The 20,266-nt window shown below is 45.1% G+C and overlaps 1 protein-coding gene across 1 annotated transcript in view; it reads left to right on the top strand.

Moving 5' to 3' along the window:
• GAS2L1 (growth arrest specific 2 like 1) overlaps positions 1–19,413 on the top strand; it is a 33,939-nt gene extending 14,526 nt beyond the window's left edge. The window contains exons 4-6 of the mRNA XM_075319981.1: positions 7,612–7,708; positions 8,179–8,416; positions 17,407–19,413. Of these exons, the coding sequence (XP_075176096.1) occupies positions 7,612–7,708; positions 8,179–8,416; positions 17,407–18,451 (1,380 nt within the window). The 3' untranslated portion in view covers positions 18,452–19,413. The remainder of the gene's footprint in view (positions 1–7,611; positions 7,709–8,178; positions 8,417–17,406) is intronic.
• Positions 19,414–20,266: the final 853 nt, after the last annotated feature.

Below are 20,266 nucleotides of genomic sequence, written 5' to 3'. Positions count from 1 at the left end.
GGCACACATCGGGCTCTGCACCGCAGGCACACATCGGGCTCTGCACCGCAGGCACACATCAGGCTCTGCACCGACCCCCCCCCCATAGGGAACACATGTAGGGAGTACATACTCACCCGTCCTCGGTCCCCGCCGCTCCTGCACGTTCGCGCGCTGTCTGTGCTCTGGCCATATCAGCACAGTAGTGACGTCACCGCTGTGCTGAAGAGAGTACAGACAGCGGGACAGTGATGAGGAGCAGCGCTGCGCTGCTTCTCATTAGCGCTTTCAAATATACCGGCATCTGTGATCTGTGATGCCGTTATATTTGAATGTGTGATCCTGAGCAGGGGCCCGGTGCTGGCGCTGACACCGTAGGCAGCAGCTGCCAGGCCCCGCCCCCAGGTCACGGACCCCACAGCAGTGCATGGGGAGGTTGTTGGCAGAGTACGGGGTGTGGGGGAATGTGTGGGAGGGTGCAGGGAAGGGGGACGGGGCTCATCGCACTGTACAGCCCAGCAGGGAGGCGACATGCTGTTTCCAGATTTGCATGTCAACATGGCCCTGCCCATGTTGACATTAAATGACCGGAAGCAGCAAAATTGCGGCAGGAGCGGTCACATGACCACTCTGAGCCGGCAGAGAGGGGCTTACAGCAGGGCAGGTAAGTGGTCTCTATCTACTTACCTGCCCCAATGTAGCCCAATAGGGTAATAATGAAAAAAACTCAAAATAAGCCGGATAACCCCTTTAATTGTCACTTTCAGTTTCTTGACAACTGCATTTAAATGGTGTGATCGCAGTTGTACACGGTCACCAACTTCCACCATGTCCCCACAATGCGATCGCAGAGAATGGCAGCTGGGGGTCTGAAGGACCATCGTTACTATATTGGGTCTCCTGTGAAGCCTACCCTGTGGGTGGACTTCAAAGCAGGACATTAAGGTACCATTGGCTGATAGAAAACAATAAATTCTACAAAAATTAATCTAATACTGTGGCCTCCTTAGCGCTCTACCAGACCGTGCTTCCTTCTTTACTATTAAGGTACAAGTGACATATACAGTACTAGTGATCAAAGGTAGGTTTCAATTTAGTCGCTTAAAGGGAACCAATCACCAGGATTTTCCTATATAACCTAAAGCCAGTGCTATACTGGCGCTATCAGGCTGATTCTATACATACCTGTAGTGGTCAGCTCAGATGTTTAGGTTTTGAAATCCAAGAAAGTAAAGTTTATAAAATCATCAGCTTCTAGAGTGACAGTAGCTGAGGAGCAGATAATAGCTGAGGGGGGGTATTCAGAGTTATCCCGTCCCCCCTGTTAAAATTAGCATAAGTATGATACAATAGATTTAACTTTTCACTAGCAGGACCTGTGAGATCATACCCATGTGACCAGAAGGGGCAGGGCCTCATCAAACAGGAAAATGTTGCTTCCTCGTATCAGCTTTGATGGCTGAGGCCCTGCCCCTTCTGGTTACATGGGCATGACCTTACACAGGTCCTGCTAGTGAAAAGTTAAATCTATTTTTAATTTTTTCATTTTTTTCCCAACACTTAAATGATAAACTTGTAATATATATTATCTATCTATCTATCTATCTATATATATAATTGCCTTATTCTGTCTGTCTGTCTGTCTGTCTGTCTGTCTGTCTGTCTGTCTGTCTGTCTGTCTGTCTGTCTGTCTGTCTGTCTGTCTGTCTGTCTGTCTGTCTGTCTGTCTGTCTGTCTGTCTGTCATGCTCCAAAATTGTGTCCTTACGGTGACACAAAGCTGATTGGCCGCTGGGCTCGCCATGGCCCCGCCCCCCCACACGGATTGGCCGCTCGCCCAGGCTGCGCCCCCACACGGATTGGCCAGCCGCTCGCCCAGGCTCCGCCCCCCCACAGATTGGCCTCTCGCCTCGGCACCCTGCAGGCATTGGCAATTCGGCCACGCCACGCCCCCCTCACGCAATGATGCACGCTAGCTCTGGCCCCGCCCCCTCCCTCCCCCGCGCATTCCCCGAACTGACACGGCTGTCACGGAGGTGAGTACTGTACTCCCCCCTCTCCCCCCCGGCCCCCGCTCGCACGGGAGTGGTGTGGATACGTTGGTAACCATGCTCGCATGGTTACAAGCGCATCAAGGTCCTGCTGCGGCGGAAGATCCACACGCGCACACACATAACAGCACACACACAAACATACACACACATCAGATCACACTCACTCTCACACACACCTCACACACACCTCACATCGCATCCACACACTCACAGCATCCGGCGATATCGCTTGCTTCTCGGCCTCGATACTGTGCTGTTGTGACCTTCCAGGACCTGACGGAGGATCACATGGCCAGAGGCATGTGGTATCTCCGGATGTTTTGAGTGTGAGCGCGTATGTGCAGTATCGTCAGTGTCTGTGTGTGTGTGTGTGAGTGTATGCGATCGGGTGTGTGTGAGTGTATGCGATCGGGTGTGTGTGAGTGTATGCGATCGGGTGTGTGTGAGTGGATGCGATCGGGTGTGTGTGTGAGTGGATGCGATCGGGTGTGTGAGTGTCGGCAGAGGAGCACGGCGTGCTGGAGGAGGCTGGGAGCAGAGAGGCTGATCATGGGGAAGGCTGGGAGGGGGAGGCTGATGCTGGGGGAGACTGGGAGGGGAAGGCTGATGCTGAAGGAGGCTGGGAGGGGGAGGCTGGGAGGAAGGAGGCTGGGAGGAGAGAGGCTGATCCTGGCGAAGGCTGGGAAGGGGAGGCTGATGCTGAGGGAGGCTGGAAGGAGAGAGGCTGATGCTGGGGGAGGCTGAAAGGAGAGAGGCTGAGGCTGGGAGGAGAGAGGCTGATGCTGGGGAAGGCTGATGCTGAGGGAGGCTGGGAGGGGAAAGCTGATGCTGGGGAAGGCTGGGAGGACGGAGGCTGGGAGGAGAGAGGCTGATCCTGGGGAAGGCTGGGAGAGGGAGGCTGATGCTGGGGGAGGCTGGAAGGAGAGAGGCTGATGCTGGGGGAGGCTGATGCTGGGGGAGGCTGATGCTGGGGGAGGCTGGGAGGAGAGAGGCTGATGCTGGGGACAGAGGAGAGGCTGATGCTGGGGACAGAGGAGAGGCTGATGCTGGGAGGAGAGAGGCTGATGCTGGGAGGAGAGAGGCTGATGCTGGGAGGAGAGAGGCTGATGCTGGGAGGAGAGAGGCTGATGCTGGGAGGAGAGAGGCTGATGCTGGGGGAGGCTGATGCTGGGGGAGGCTGATGCTGGGGGAGGCTGATGCTGGGGGAGGCTGATGCTGGGGGAGGCTGATGCTGGGGGAGGCTGGAAGGAGAGAGGCTGATGCTGGTGGAGGCTGATGCTTGGGGAGGCTGATGCTGGGGGAGACTGGGAGCGGAAGGCTGATGCTGAGGGAGGCTGGGAGGGGGAGGCTGGGAGGAAGGAGGCTGGGAGGAGAGAGGCTGATCCTGGGGAAGGCTGGGAAGGGGAGGCTGATGCTGAGGGAGGCTGGAAGGAGAGAGGCTGATGCTGGGGGAGGCTGGAAGGAGAGAGGCTGAGGCTGGGAGGAGAGAGGCTGATGCTGGGGAAGGCTGATGCTGAGGGAGGCTGGGAGGGGGAAGCTGATCCTGGGGAAGGCTGGGAGAGGGAGGCTGATGCTGGAGGAGGCTGGAAGGAGAGAGGCTGATGCTGGCGGAGGCTGATGCTGGGGGAGGCTGGAAGGAGAGAGGCTGATGCTGGTGGAGGCTGATGCTTGGGGAGGCTGGGAGAGGGAGGCTGATGCTGAGGGAGGCTGGGAGGAGGGAGGCTGGGAGAGGTAGGCTGATGCTGGGGGAGGCTGGGAGGAGGGAGGCTGGGAGAGGTAGGCTGAGAGAAGAGAGGCTGATGCTGGGGGAGGGTGGGAGGAGGGAGGCTGGGAGGAGAGAGGCTGATGATGGGGAAGGCTGGGAGGAGAGAGGCTGATGCTGGGAGGAGAGAGGAGAGGCTGATGCTGGGAGGAGAGAGGAGAGGCTGATGCTGGGAGGAGAGAGGCTGATGCTGGGAGGAGAGAGGCTGATGCTGGGAGGAGAGAGGCTGATGCTGGGAGGAGAGAGGCTGATGCTGGGAGGAGAGAGGCTGATGCTGGGAGGAGAGAGGCTGATGCTGGGAGGAGAGAGGCTGATGCTGGGGGCAGAGAGGCTGATGCTGGGGGCAGAGAAGCTGATGCTGGGGGCAGAGAGGCTGATGCTGGTGCAGCATGGGGGATGGAGGCCGATGGGGGGGGGTGCGCAGCATCGGGGATGGAGCATGATAGGGGGGTGCGCAGCATCGGGGATGGAGCACGATGGGGAGTGCGGAGTATGGCGGATGGAGCACGTTTGGGAGTGCGCAGCATGGCGGATGGAGCACATTTGGGAGTGCGCAGCATGGCGGATGGAGCACGTTTGGGAGTGCGCAGCATGGGAGATGGAGCACGATGGGGGGTGCGCAGCATAGGGGATGGAGCACGATGGGGAGTGTGCTGCATGGGGGATGGAGCACGATGGGGAGTGCGCTGCATGGGGGATGGAGCACGTTTGGGAGTGCGCACCTCCCCCCAACACACACACACACACACACGCGCGCGCGCACTGCACAACACACCACACACACACACACTGGGAACCACAAACAACTGCCCTACACAGACACCCACACACACAGACAACGCTGCACACACACAACACCCAACACACAAACACCGCGGCACACACAAATATACGCACATACCGCACATCACACACATTGCACAAAGCATACCTCCCCCCAAAACACACCACACACACACAAACCGCGCAACACACACACAACGCTACAGACACACAGCGCTCCACAAACAACGCAACACACAAACAACACCCCTCTCACCCCCCATCACACCCAGACGACATCCAGAACATGTACAGCGCCCTACACAAACACTTGGTAACTACACACAACAACATATATATATATATATATATATATATATATATATATATATATATATATATATATATATATATATATATATATATATATATATATATATATATATATATATATATATATATACATACTAGAAGGTGGCCCGATTCTACGCAACGGGTATTCTAGAATTTACGTATTGTGTAGTTCATGTATGATTTTTGTTATATAACAAAAATCATACATGAACTACACAATACGTAAATTCTAGAATACCCGTTGCGTAGAATCGGGCCACCTTCTAGTATGTATGTATGTGTATATATATATATATTTATTTATTATAAAAAGTAGTTGTACTGACCTGTAGAATTATGAATTGGGGTCATTTTTGCAGCACAGTAAAAACCAAATCCAAAAAATAATTATAGTTGGAGATTATGACTATATAATAATGGCTATAGCTCCGACCCCAAAAAAAATGCCTCATGTTGCCAGATAAAGGGAATCTGTCACCAGGTTTTTGCTCCTCCATCTGAGAGCAGCATAATAGAGACAGAGACCCTGATTCCAGCGATGTGTTGCTTACTGAGCTGTTTGCTGTCATTTTGATAAAATCACTGTTTTCTCTGCTGCAGATCTAGCAGTTATATAGAGCTCATGAATTTGCTGGACTACCTGGCAGCACGTCAAGGAGTCCTCTAATCTACTGCTGAATAATTAGTGATTGTATCAAAATTACACTAAGAAGCCCAGTAAGTGATACATCGCTGTAATCAGGAACTCTGCCCCTACAGTACGCTGCTCTCAGATTAGGTGGCAAAAACCTGGTGACAGATTCCCTTTAACATAGACTTGTGAGTGTATATGTTAGTTTTCGATGTCAAAAAGCCAGAGGCTTATCACCTATTTATAAGAGAAAAAGGAGCCAGTACGATCTGAAATTGGCATGCATCATATAAAAAGTGCAAATTCACAGATTTATTCCAACTGTACTATAATAAAAAAAAAATGAGATTTTTAGCAAATAATTGATCAATTCTTTGAGCCACCCCTGCCAACGTCACGGCAAATCTCAATAGGGGGGGTCCTACACTATATTATGTATTTCATGTGCCATGCGGCCTCCTAGATAAAGTTAAAAGCAGAACCATAATGGAGCACACATACCTGTAACCTGTATGTAGCCGCTTCCATGTTGCAAAAAGAGGCAATTATGGATAGAGGCCAGCCCAGGTCCCAGTATGTAGAGCAAGCTCTACACAAACCAGGATTATATCAGAACTGACCCTCCCAGTGCCAGACAGCAACCATTGATAAAGGCGGACCAGATCCAAGTATGGGGCTTAATTAGCAATGCCTGTGGAAAGGGGTGAGGCAACTGATTGTGAACAGCTACCAACAGGAGGAATACATTGAAAACCAAAATCAGGCATGCATAGCAAGGTGGTGGTCAGTCACCAGAAATTGTAGCATAACTACAGTCATAACAGAGAAAAAGGAGCCAGCACGATCTGAAATTGGCATGTATCATATAAAAAGTGCAAATTCACAGGTTTATTCCAACTGTACTATAATAAAAAAAAATGAGATTTTTAGCAAATAATTGATCAATTCTTTGAGTCACCCCTGCCAACGTTTAGGAGGCCGCATGGCACATGAAATACAGAATATAGTGTAGGACCTCCCTATTAAGATTTGCCGTGACGTTGGCAGGGGTGGCTCAAAGAATTGATCAATTATTTGCTAAAAGTCTCATTTATATTACAGTGCAGTTGGAATAAATCTGTGAATTTGCACTTTTTGTATGGTGCATGCCATTTTCGGATCGTGCTGGCTCCCCTCTCTGCCTATTTATAAGAGCCTAACTGTATTATATGTGCTTGGGTGGTCCGGTACTTATGACACCTAATTTTGCTTTAGTTCAGTCATCCTAATGGAAGGAAGATGTCCTATTCTATTTAAAAGGAGTCTTTTCAGCAGCATAATGTAGAGACTGAGACCCTGATTCCATTGATGTATCACTTACTAGGCTGCTTGCTGCTTTGATAATCTCCTGCTGTTACAACAGAGATTATTATCACTAGAGAATTAATAATTTTGTTGCCATGTAGTCTTTCATATATATGATTGCTATATAATTCTGCCCCCACCGCTGATTGGTAGCTTTCCGCCTATTTCACTATGTACACAGAAGGCTGCCAATAAGTGGTGTGGACTGGCTTATACAGAGCTCAGCATTCAGAGAACTGCTAGATCTGCATCAGATAACAGTGATTTTATCAAAACCGGTTTCTTAGTAAGTTACACATCACTGGAAATGGGGTCTCTGTCCCTACGTTATCCTGTCCTCAGATAGGTAAGCACAGATTCCTAGACCAGCCATTACTCCAGACTTCTCTGCTTCAGTAAAAACCTGCATTTTCCATGAAATAACCACTCCAGAGCATTTTTTTCTCATAACTGTACTTTGTGCGCTGTTCATCTGTTATTTTTTTGGGATATTTATGGAAAACATTGACAGATGAATGTTGCCAAAGAGGCGTGTTCCTAAGTAATTGGATGTTGCCGCCGGTGTGAGTAAGGACACCACTGCTGGCACCAAAGTGTTAATTTCTATAAAAATATTCTATTAGTTACTCACAGAGCGACGAGCCATCGTTGAGTTGTACGACGCAGCGCTCCACAATTGTTTTATGAGCGGGAGGAGCATGAAATAAACCTCTCTACGTCTCTTAGGTTCTTCGGAGTCATGTTATGGTTCGCGTTGGTGGAGGATGGGATACTCTAGAGCATTATCTGGACAAGCATGATCCCTGCAGATGCCAGTTTGTCTGTAAGTATATCTGACAATCCGCACATTTAATGAGCAAGGTTTTCCAATGATCTCGGAGGGTCTTAAAGTCACTTTTTACAAAATTAGACTCCATTGATAATGTACCTGAATTGCAATTGCTAAATTAATACCTTTTAGCCCCCAGGATGGTCTTTCACTTACAGGATTACGCTTAGGTAATCAGTCCCTTCCTGAACAGCTCTTCGCTGTGATTTACCATGGTCAGTTTCTCATAGACTTCTATGGGCTCCACTGAAGTCATTGGAGTCGATAGATTGACCAAGGAATGCTGCTGTAAGGATAACAGATAAACCTAACAGTCATCCAAATGTAACTCCATATGCCCCAAAAATGCCAGTGTGAACTAGGCTTGATAAATATATTCTGAAGAAACGGGGTGTTAGTTTTGATTTCACTTAATGTTCTAGTGTATTACCAGATGTTTATATACTCTTCTTTCCCATCTACAGCCCATCGCGCTCCAGCATCGCGCCCCATAACCTTTTCCCCTCAACGTGGTGCTAACCTCACAGCCACCCGCACTTCCAGCCCTTCCCGAGGCCGTTATTCTGAGGGCTTGCCCAGAAACGTTCAGAACCCAGAACCAAACACTCCGCGGAGATCCGTTCCAAGCCCGGCTGCATCACTGAACAGCACCTCGAAGACCTCAGCGTCTCAGAAAGACCGCCCTGGAATTAACTCATTCAGGTACGTGGCATATCCCATAGGCCATTAATTCACTTGCTATTCATTGAATACAGTTTGCCTGCTGAGCTTAATCACGATGGGTATATTACAAGGAGCGTAAAGACGTCCCCTCGCTGGTTTCCAGTGAACTAATCCAGATCTGTGGTTTGGGACATCTGGAGTATTCTGATCTGCGTTATTCAGTCTAGATGAGTTTGGCAGGTCATCAGTTCGAGATAAACATGTAAATACATGAAATATGGCCAAAAACACATTGCATAATTTATTATTCTCTAATCGCTGATGATTTATCTCCTGGATTGCTCACTATTTTACATGCAGCAGCCGTCATCCAAGAGAAAGCATCAAAATGCTGCAAACACCTTAGAGGAAAGCTGATAAATCCATGCAGATTTCTGATGCATCAACAGAAAGTAAATGGGGACCTCACAAAGACAGAAAGGGGCCCCTGTGCAAGAACAATATATGGGCTCTTTATAGATGCTCTGTTTCACCTGCTATGGAGGTAGAAATGGTCACCCTATGCTCTGAGTCCCCAGGTTGCACCAAAAATATGTCCGCCCCTGTGTGAGCTCTAGAAATAATATTATAATAATAATATTTATTCATTTATATAGCGCTATTAATTCCGTAGCACTTTACATACATTGGCAACACTGTCCCCATTGGGGCTCACAATCTAAGGTCCCAACCTGTATTTTTGTAGTCTGGGAGTAAATCGGAGAACCCAGAGGAAACCCACGCAAACACTGGGAGAACATACAATCTCCTGCAGATGTTGTCCTTGGTGGGATTTGAACCAAGGACCCCAGCGCTGGAAGACTGCAGTGCTAACCACTGAGCCACCGTGCCGCCCTCAAACCATCTACATATACTGGCACTGGATACCTTTTTGAATGAACAAACCTATAACAAAATCTTCAATATATAATGTTGACAGTTTTTTTTTTTTTTTTATTCTTCAAGAATAGAAAAAAAAAAAAGGTACATGACTCTAACTTCCTCAAAGAAAACAGCCTGGGATTACCCTAAATTTACAGTTTTTGTAAAGGTGTAAAACCTTTACAACATGAAACACAATAATCATGAGCAAGCATTAAATAAACCGGCTGGCACTAATATATCTGAATTTCAGGACCTGTTTTGTTGCAGTGAATTCCAATTGGCAGGCCCATCTTTTTTTCTAATACTCTGTTGGGTGGGCATAGCCATACTGGGCAGGGAAAGGTCGGCCTCAAACTTTAGCACACATTTCTTTGAATTGTTACTGTATTCAGATCACTTGTGACTTATAACACAAACACAAAAAGGCATATTTATCAATAATGAAAATATCTGACACACTTAGACTAGACTTTCTGAAAATGCACTAGAGTTGTAAAAGTGGTTTATGCTGTTAAGCCCGCTTTACACGCTGCAATATATCTTACAATGTGTCGGCGGGGTCACGTCGTAAGTGACACACATCCGGCATTGTAAGTACATTGTAGTGTGTGACAGGTACGTGCGATTGCGATTGAATGTTAAAACGTTCATCGCATACACATCGTACCTTTCTCTAGAATTGCATGTCAGATTGTTCATCGTACCCGGGGTAGCACACATTGCAGCGTGTGACACCACGGGGACAATGAACAGATCTTACCTGCCTCCTGCGGCTCCCGGCCCACAATGCGGAAGGAAAGAGGTGGGCAGGATGTTTACGTCTCGCTCAGCTCCGCCCCTCCGCATCTATTGGCCGGCTGCCGCGTGGCGCCGAACGTCCCTCCCACTCCAGGAAGTGGACGTTTGCCGCCCACATCGAGGTCGTGTGGACGGGCAAGTACGTGTGACGGGGGTTAATCGTTTGTGCGGCACGTTCAACAAATTGAACGTGTCACACATACGATGGGGGCGTTGCAAATCGCATACGAGATCGTTTGTGAAATTGCAACGTGTAAAGCAGGCTTCAGACTAGACAGATCTATCAATTGGATCACTTTTGTGCTAGGCAATGGCCCTAGGTCTTTTTTTTTTTTTTTTTTTATGGGAGGTCTATTCCCCCTTGTCTGACAAGATAGAATGAGTGTCTGAAACTTATAACAAATCTGGGGCAAGGCAAAAAAAAAAAAAATACAGGAATTTTTTTTGGCACGAGTTGTGCCAAAATTCTGGCCCATTTAGTTTGATACATTGTCCCAAATATATCTTGCAGGTGCCATGTTTAAAATCCAACCAAAGCTATACTTTTGGGTTGTTTGTTTTTTTTTTAAAAGAGAATAGAAAAGGCTTATAATTGTACAGCAAATGAAGACACAATAGCTTCATTCTATGGATGAAGGTTTAGCAGATTATCCAGATTATTTCGGGGATTGCGGTGACACTCGGAGGCGGATCATACAGTTTCTTTCAGTAACAGCAGTGACGACGCTGTACATGAACTATTCCTGAAAAACACCTTAGTAGTAGCCTTTTTATACCAGGATTAGACCGTGTTCACTCACTGAACTCCAATCTCTACTGTTCCAAAAGCAAATATCCTGCAGCCATAGAATATAAATACTGAAGTTCGAAGGTTTATTCTGAATAATGCTGGATTCTGTAAAGGAACTGCATCGTAAACAGCCCGATCAGCTAACAAAGGATGTTGTGTCTACTCTCTCTACTTGTAAAGTCAGCTGACATCATCCGGCAGGGTCACTCACTGCCGCTCAGAGATCACAAGCTGCCTCCTCCCGTGTACTTATTTATAGGTTATCACTGATTGAAAGGAGAGCACTGTAAATGAAATATAATGGCAGTAAATAGTAGTTCCTCATAGTGACAGTTCTGCCATAAAGCCATTGCCTATCGATACTTATATGCAAGTGGACACGTCTGCTGTTAGGAATTTTCTTTAATTATTAGGTAGCAAAGTATTTCGTTAACAAGAAATTCAAATTGTATTTTACAGCACTGACAACAAAGTATTACTACAAAGAGAATGTGTCATGGAGTAAAATAAGTGTATACTACTGTAATAACAATGTGTATGAAAACCTACTCCAATTCTGCTATTGGGCTTTTTGCCACAAAGAATATATTAATTATATACTGTGTATGCATTATACTGTGAATGTGTGTATTAGTCCTGTCTGTGACAACTAAGCAGGCAGTAGGTAATGTAATATATAGTACAGTGCCTTGAGAAAGTATTCACCCCTTGGTATTTTTTTTGTGTTTTGCAACCTTATAACCTAGAATTTTACTGTGTTTTGGGTTGTTTTTTTTGTTTTTTTTATTTTGTGGACTTGGTTCATGTAAAGAATAAGTTTATATCTGTAAACATTAGGTTATCCTTTTATTGTGAAGCAAACAACAAATAGAGCAAAATAACTAAAAATGTCAGTGTGCATAACTATTCACCCCCCTAAAGTTAGTACCTTGTAGAGCCACCTTTTACGGCAGTGACAGCTGCACGTCGCATTAAATAAGTCTCTATGAGCTTTCCACATCTTGCCACTGGGATTTGTGCCCATTCGTCAAGACAAAACTATGCCAGCTCCTTCAAGTTAGAGGTTTCTTCTGGTGATCAGCAATCTTCAAGATTGTCAATTGGATTAAGGTCTGGGCTTTGACTAGGCTACTCCAATAAATTAAACCTTTCCCCTTAAACCACTCGACTGTTGCTTTACCACTTTTGGGTCATTGTCTCGTTGGAAGGTGAACCTCCGTCCCAGTCTCAAACACTGACGGACTGAAATAGGTTTTGCTTAAGAATATCCCTGTATTTTGCCCTATAGCATCTTCCTGCTGCTGAAAAACATCCCCGCAGCATGATGTTGCCACCACCATGTTTCATTGTGGGGATGATGTTCTTGGGGTGATGTGCTCTGTTGGCTTGGTGCCAAACATAGCATTTACCTTGGTGAAAAAGTTCCATTTTGGTCTCGTCTGACCACAGCACTTTCCATCATACATTTGGGGAGTCTCTCACATGTCTTTTGGCGAAATCAAAACAAGCCTTCCAATTTTTCGCTTTAAATAAAGTCTTTTTTTCTGACCACTCTTCCATAAAAGCCAGCTCTTATGTTGTGTACGGCTTATTGTGGTTGTATGGACAGAAACTCCAATCTCTGCTTGGAAACGATGCATCTGCCTCTGGGTTACCTTTTGGTCTCTGTCATAATGCCCTCCTTGCCCTGGCTGACTGTGTTGGTGGGTGGCCATCTCTTGACAGGTTTGTTGTGCAACTATTGTATGTTCTTTCAATTTGATGATAATGGATTTGATGATGCTCCGAGGGATCATCAGAGATTGGGATATTTCTTTGGAACCCAACCCTGACTTGTTCTTCTCAACAACTTTGCCTCTGACTTGTTTGGAGATCTCCTTGGTCTTCATGGTGTTTGGTTAGTGGTGCCTCTTTCTTCGTGGTGCTTCTTGCTTAGTAGTGTTACAACATATGTGGCTTTTCAGAAAAGGTGTGTATATACTTAGACCATGGGACACTTAGCACGCATGTGGACTTCCTTTTTCTTGCACCAAAAATTTTTAGGGGCTTCATAGCAAAAGGGTAAATACATAATACATATGCACATGGCAACTTTATTTATCATAAATTATTATTTTTTTTATTTTTTTTGCCTGCTTTTCCCACTTCACTTCTCCAACTTAGACTATTTTAATTCTGATGCACCACACACAAATTGGATTACAAAATATTTAAACACAGGTTGTAATGTAACAAAATAGATAAAAAGCCAAGATGGTGAATACTTTCATAAGGCACTGTGTGTGTTTAATAAGGCAGTGGTCTTCTTGGAGGTGTGTCGGGGTCGTTGCAGTAGTCCATGTCCTTAGTCGCCTTGTATGCAGCAAACTGTTTGCTTTCTTGTGCATCATCTTTAAAAGAGACTTCCTTGTGGGACGACAGCCATTCAGACCAATTTGATGCAGTGTGCGGCATATGGTCTGAACACTGACAGGCTGACACCCCCCACCCCTGTAACCTCTGCAGCAATGCTGGCAGCACTTATACGTCTATTTTGAAAAGACAATCTCAGAATATAACGCTGAGCACGTACTTTCAACACTCCACTTCTTTGGTCGACTATTGCAAGGCCTGTTTTCAGTGGAACCTGTCCTGTTAAACTGTGGTATGGTCTTGGCCACCGTACAGCAGTTCAGTTTCAGGCTGTTTGTAATCTTTTTATAGCCTAGGCCATCTTTATGTAGAGCGACAATTCTTTTTTTTTCAGATCCTCTGAGAATTCTTTGCCATGAAGTGCCATGTTGTACATCCAGTGACCAGTATGAGAGAGTGTGTGAGCGATCACATCAAAATTACCACATCTGCTCCTCATTCACACCTGAGACCTTGTCACAATAATGACTCATATGACATTGGGGGACAAAAATGGCTAATTGGGCACAATTTGGCCATTTTCACTTAAGGGTGTACTCTGTTTTGTTGCCAGCGGTTTAGATATTATGGCTGTCTGAGTTATTTAGAGGGCACCAAATTTACACTATTGAACAAGCTGTACACTGACAACTTTACATTGTCTCAAAGTGTCATATCTTGAGTGTTGTCCCCTGAAAAGATATAAGAAAATATTTGCAAAATGTGATTGGTGTGCTCACTTTTGTCATATACTGCATATTTTGTATGTATATAGTGGTGCCATTCCTGCAATACCAACTCTGCTGTTCCCAGTGGATGAGGTCACGTTGTTGTCACGTGACCACTGCAGCCAGTCAGCACCGTTCATTGACTTCAGCCTTTACTATATTTTTAGAGCTGGTGTTTGGCTGCAGCTCACCAGTATTTCATCAGGGCAATCATTAGCTGCTGATGGGCTACAGCGGTCACGTGACGTAACAATATCATATCACCTGCTGGGAACAGCAGAGTCGGCACCACTGGAATGTGGCTGCTGAGGAAGGTGAGTTTACCTTGTTTTTTATGTTCTTGGGCCCTGAATTGCTTAAGCAGGTCTTCTCCTGTAGAGGACACCCCTCTTCTAAACAAGATGGCTGTCCCCATAATCCTGTACAGAAAATAAAATGACAAAATATTTTTTTTTTTAATTTTTCCCACAATTTTAAAAACCTAATTTAAGTAATGCATTTCCATTTGAAGTTGTTGTTTGTAATGAAATTTACATACTTAGATGTAATTTATTTTGTGAGGCCTTTTCTGTGTTTTAGGTTTAGGGGTCGTACACGTTCTTTCAGGCCATAATCATGAGTACATGGTATATATTTTGTATTTCTTATATTTACTGCTTTTGCTGTCTGTTAGATACAGTCAAATTCCTTTATTCCAGAAGAGAACAAAAGAAAATAAGTCCTTTAAAATGGGTTCTCTGCTTCAGAGGATTTCCTTCCATATATTATGTTAAGACGTGTCAATGTATTAAAATGGCTCTCTATTAGCTAAAATGCAGATTTTGTGCTAGGAAGCCTCCATTCTGTCAGTGAAGGATCTGCATTAAATGCACAGTGCATAGATTTTAATAAGTGCCTCATGGAGTCCTGATCATAACAGCCCATCATACAAGTAGGTGTTGTCTGTGGGATTTTCTGTCAAGTGTAATATGCACCCAGAACCACGAGCAGTTCTGGGTGCATATCGCTAATCCCTGCCTAACCGTCCCTGTATACACTAGCATAGATAAAGAGATCTTTAGGGGGCATGCTAACAATGCTATTCATTGCCCAGTGTCATCAACGCTGACGCACGTACCTGTGTCCATTGTCGCCGCCAATGATGCCGGGTTCAGGCTCAGTGCGTATGATCAGAAGTCCCCGCACTTCCGGTCATGCGCACTATGAAGCCGGGTAAATGCGTCCCGGCTTCAGAGAGGTCTAGTGCGCATGACCGGAAGCGCATGGACTTCTGATCATGCGCACTGAGCCTGAACCCGGCGTCATCAATGGTAACAACGGATACAGGTACTCTCATCACCGCTGATGACACTGGGTATTGATTAGCATGTTAGCAAGCCCCTGTGGGCATGCTAACCTGCTAAGAGGGTGGACTAACTGGGGGAACGAACGCCCTTGCGACGAGTCCTGTACTTATTAGCATATCATAAAGTATCTTTAGAAATATGTTTTCTAAAGGTTTCTTTATGTATGCTAAATTGCTGGGACAGTTAGGCAGGGATTAGCAATATGCACCCAGAACTGCTCGTGGTTACCTGACAGGTTTCCTTTAACCCCTTCACGACCAATGACGATCTTTCCGTCATGGATCGTGTGAGGTAATCCCCGCCCCCTGCCGTGGGCAGGTCGCGGCTATCCATGCACATATCAGCTGTTTTCAACAGCTGACATGTGTGCCTACATGTTACGAGTGGAATCGCATACCATCTGCAACATTTAACCGCTTAAATCTCTCTGCCAAAGTCTGGCAGCGAGATATATATATATGCGCGCGGCCATTATTTTTACTTGCCGCCGCCCCCACCGGAAGTCACGTGCGTAATCACGGTGGTTGCCATAGTAGCACAGGGTCATGTGATGACGCCTGTAGCTATCATGAGTCACTTTCGGTTTCACTTGGCCCGGAGCCGAGTGAATCAGGAAGTGATCATATCTGCGGTTTACAGCTCTATAGCTGTGATCTGCAGATAGGGCAGAGCGATCAGATTGCTGATCGCTATAGCCCCCTAGGGGGACTAGTAAAATAAAAAAAAAATTAAAAAAAAGTTTTAAAAAATTTAAAAAAAACCTAAGTTCAAATCACCCCCCTTTCACCCCATTGAAAATTAAAGGGTTAAAAAATAAATAAATATACACATATTTGGTATCGCCGCGTTCAGAAATGCCCGATCTATGGAAATATAAAATCAATTAATCTCATTGGTAAATGGCGTAGCGGCAAAAAAATTCCAAACGCCAAAATTACGTTTTTTGGTCGCCGCAAGTTTTACGCAAAATGCAATAACAGGCGATCAAAACGTAGCATCTGCGCAAAAATGGTACCATTAAAAATGTCAGCTCGAGACGCAAAATATAAGCAGTCACTGAGCCATAGATCCCAAAAATGAGAACGCTACGGATTTTGGAAAATGGCGCAAAACGTACGCCACTTTTATTGGACAAGCTTGTGATTTTTTTAATTTTTTTTAACCTCTTAGATACAAGTAAACCTATACATGTTTGGTGTCTACAAACTCGCACCGACCTCAGGCATCACAGTGACACATCAGTTTTATCATCTAGTGAACACGGTGAATACTGTAAAACATCCCAAAAACTATTGTGCGATCACACTTTATTTGCAGTTTTTCCACATTTGGAATTTTTTTGCCGTTTTCCAGTACACTATATGGTAAAACTTATGGTTTCATTTAAAAGTACAACTCGTCCCGCAAAAAACAAGCCCTCATATGGCAAGATTGACAGAAAAATAAAAGTTACGGCTCTCTGAAAAAGGGGAGCAAAAAACAAAAACGGAAAACGCTCTGGGGCTGAAGGGGTTAAAGAGAGTCTACTAGCAAATGACTGTTGTTACCAAGCACATTTACTCAGAGCATCTTCCCATCTGTGCTTGGTTTGAACAGTCATTTTTGTATTTCTTTATTATTAGATATGTGGGATGCTTATTAGTATTGAATCAGCACTTTAGTTTTTTTTTTTCTCTATATGGTCTTATTTTGTCAGTCCTCTTCTCCAGTTTTATAATTGGGAACACCGATAGACTGACAAGTTCTTATTTGTTTCCATGAGGTGTTGGTTGAAGGAATTTTGCTGTACTAATGTCTCTTATTTCAGGATGGTGCGTGACATTGCATGCTGATTTACATATTTAATGGTTTGTGTTTCACAATAATTAAATCTGTTTTATCTTTGTGTACATTCTATTACTTTTTACTATTACGATTGATGTACTTTTTTACTAAGGGTCTTAATGATGGCCTATTTCTTCTTTTCTTACCCTGTTTACATTCCTTTTTATATTATGCAGCATTTTATATTCATACTTCTCCTATGATTATTCTTCTTCTTTTCTGTTTTAGGCCTCCTCGCCCACGGCGGTATTCTGGCGACAGTGACTCTTCTGCCTCCTCTGTTCAGAGCGCCCCTGGTGGCAGAAAATCATTTGATATATTGAGACCTGGACTTCGTTCTTCTATAACACGTAGTCAGTCTCAGGACAGAGGTCCTACGCCAAGGCGATCACAGGCATCCCAGCCTATCATGCCTGAACGTGGCAGAATTCAAGGTCCGACTGGTCCTCCTAGTCGACGGGCCCGAAGTCAAGGACCTCCATTTAACAAGAAAGCAGTTCTGCTTATTACACGGGACAAAGATGGACAACATTCATATTCAACTCCTGTGACCTCCAAGCCCCCAAACAATCGCGTTCATACAGAACCTCCAAAATCTCATGCACGGAGGCAGTTGGGATATGCACCTGCACCTTTGGATGTTTGTCAGGAGCAACAGATTTATCGTAGTCTTGAGAAAGAGTTCTTGGAAAATTCTCGACTTCTGGGGGCATCTGACCATCCTGGGGGAACACAAGGGGCTTCTTTGTTACTTAGTCCACCTTCCAGCGAGCCAGCTGCTTTAGACTCTGCATACTGTTCCTCTAGCTCTTCTTCTTCCTCCCTCAACTTCTACATCTCTGGGGGAGCAAGGGAGCAAAATGTAGATGGGAATATTGCAGCGCTTCCTCCTACTACCTGGAGAAGACTGCCAGCCTTGTCCAGCTCTTCCGATGACAGTTCATGCCCACCTGCTGCTGAAGACCTCCAGGAGGAAGTAGAGCCAGAGGAGGCCTGTGTAGTCCCTGAGGGAGCTGCTGGATCCAGTGAAGTGGTGTTAAGACCCAAAAAAACATTAAAAAGACCAGACCGAATCCCTTCTATCTATAAACTTAAACTTCGGCCAAAGATCCGGCCACGAGCAGATAACCAACCAGATAAGTCACCGTCACGCATTCCCACTCCTCTTAACTACAGAACTGCAAGTTCTCCACCTAAATCTGCGCCTGCCAGGCGTTCTTGGAGAGCCCTGCAAGCAGTTTTCTTCTCTGATTCTGGAGTACAAGCAGATTAATCCCTATGGGTGAGCCGGATATGGTGGATTAGCCCGTTTCATTGATGCTTTAGTAAGGAGTTAGTTCTGGACTTCTCCTGAAATCAAGCATGCCATGTCATAAGCCATATCTAGGATGGCGCTCCACTTTGCACTTGATTGGCCGTACAATCAGATTTGTAAACTCCTAGGTTAGAATATATAATATTGCAGCATGTGCATTTTCGGGTGGCTGCTATACAGCAATACTGAGCAGGGAAATGGTGTAAAGCCTAATATAACTGCAATTTACTGCCAAGAGGCAGTTTATTATATTCACTTTTAAGGTTATATATTTTTACATAATTTTTATTGTCCTGTCGGATCAGTTTAACCCTAAAAATGTTTTAAAACGTGATCAGGACAGGTTCTAGTATGTTGGAATTACCATGTTTGCTATTTAATTCTGTTCATGTCCGATGTGGTACAGTATCACAGACCTATATTATAACTAGGCACCACAATCACTACTATCATTACTTTCCTTCTCAGGACAGTATTTGGCAGATTTGCACATGTCATATCCATGTTTGAGATGAATTCTATGGATTTGTTGCAGAAAACTTGTTCTGTTCATCAAAATGGAGTTATTTCTGTGGCAAACATATGGAAGCATATACAGTATGTCTGCACCAAATCTACTGTGTAAATAGAGCCTTATGGTTTCTCTCCAGGAGAGGGCCTTTTTTGTAGTTTCATTGAACTGAACAACTGTTTTTAATTTTTTAATTTTTTTTTATTCTTTCTTTTAAAATATCACAATAAGAACAAATTAATTTCCCACAAGAAGTGATCCGCATAGTAGGATTTCCATAGAGGCCCTCGTAAAGTGTTTCTATTGTCTATGGCAAACAATTGTATGCATTCAATCGGGTTCTTATTTTAAATACTATTCCTCTTGGCTAAGAGTTTTCAACTTTTTTTAATAAAACAATAGATAGCAAGTTCCCTTTTTATTACCTCCTATTCCCCCCCTAATTTTTTTTCTACTCCATTTTTCAGCATCCAGTTTGTTGCTAGTATTAAAACTAAGGGTCTGATTCATTAAGCAGTGTGAGCCAAAACCTTAGAACTAATCATTTTGTAGTTGCCAACATGTTTTGCAACATTTGTTCCTTTTTATATCAATGCCGTCAAGTTTTTGAAGACTAAGCGGTGATTAGTGAGGGGAGCGTAATGAAGCTTGATGTGACAAATTAATCATTAATATAGTGGAACCTCGCTTAACGAGTAACCCACTTAACGAGAATTTCGCTTAACAAGCAAAGCTTTATGTAAATTTGTAACCCAGTTTACGAGAAAGCTTTGCTGTACAAGCAAAATCCTCACCGCACACACTTCCGGTTCCGTACATCCACTGCTCTCTGACCCGCACTTGCAGTCCACACAAACACACACATGTACGCACAAACACACACAAACACACACGCACACATACAGTATTATGCTCACCTTACCTTCCGTTCCATCCCCGGTCTCATGGTTCTTGTAGTCCTCCGGCTCATTGCGACGTCCTCGGGGCGAACTACAAGACCCAGGAGGCTGGCGTTGGAACGGAAGGTAAGGTGAGCAGAGCATAATATGTGTACCTTCAGTTCCATCGCCGGTCTCCTGGGTCCTGTAGTTCGCCGCTCCACTCCAGGTTGTGCATCGGCAACCATAGCGACGAAGCAGGAACTTCCTCTGTCACCGCTACTCAAAGGCAGCGCGCTGGCCAATCGGAGGCAAGCGGCTCCTGCCTTTGACGTCAGCGCTCTGGCAGCGGAAGTTCCTTCTTCATCGTTATGGTAACCAGAT

The sequence above is a fragment of the Anomaloglossus baeobatrachus genome, chromosome 1 (genome assembly GCF_048569485.1).
Source record: "Anomaloglossus baeobatrachus isolate aAnoBae1 chromosome 1, aAnoBae1.hap1, whole genome shotgun sequence".
Classification (NCBI taxonomy): Eukaryota; Metazoa; Chordata; class Amphibia; order Anura; family Aromobatidae; genus Anomaloglossus; species Anomaloglossus baeobatrachus.
This window is presented reverse-complemented; position numbering and strand designations above follow the sequence as displayed.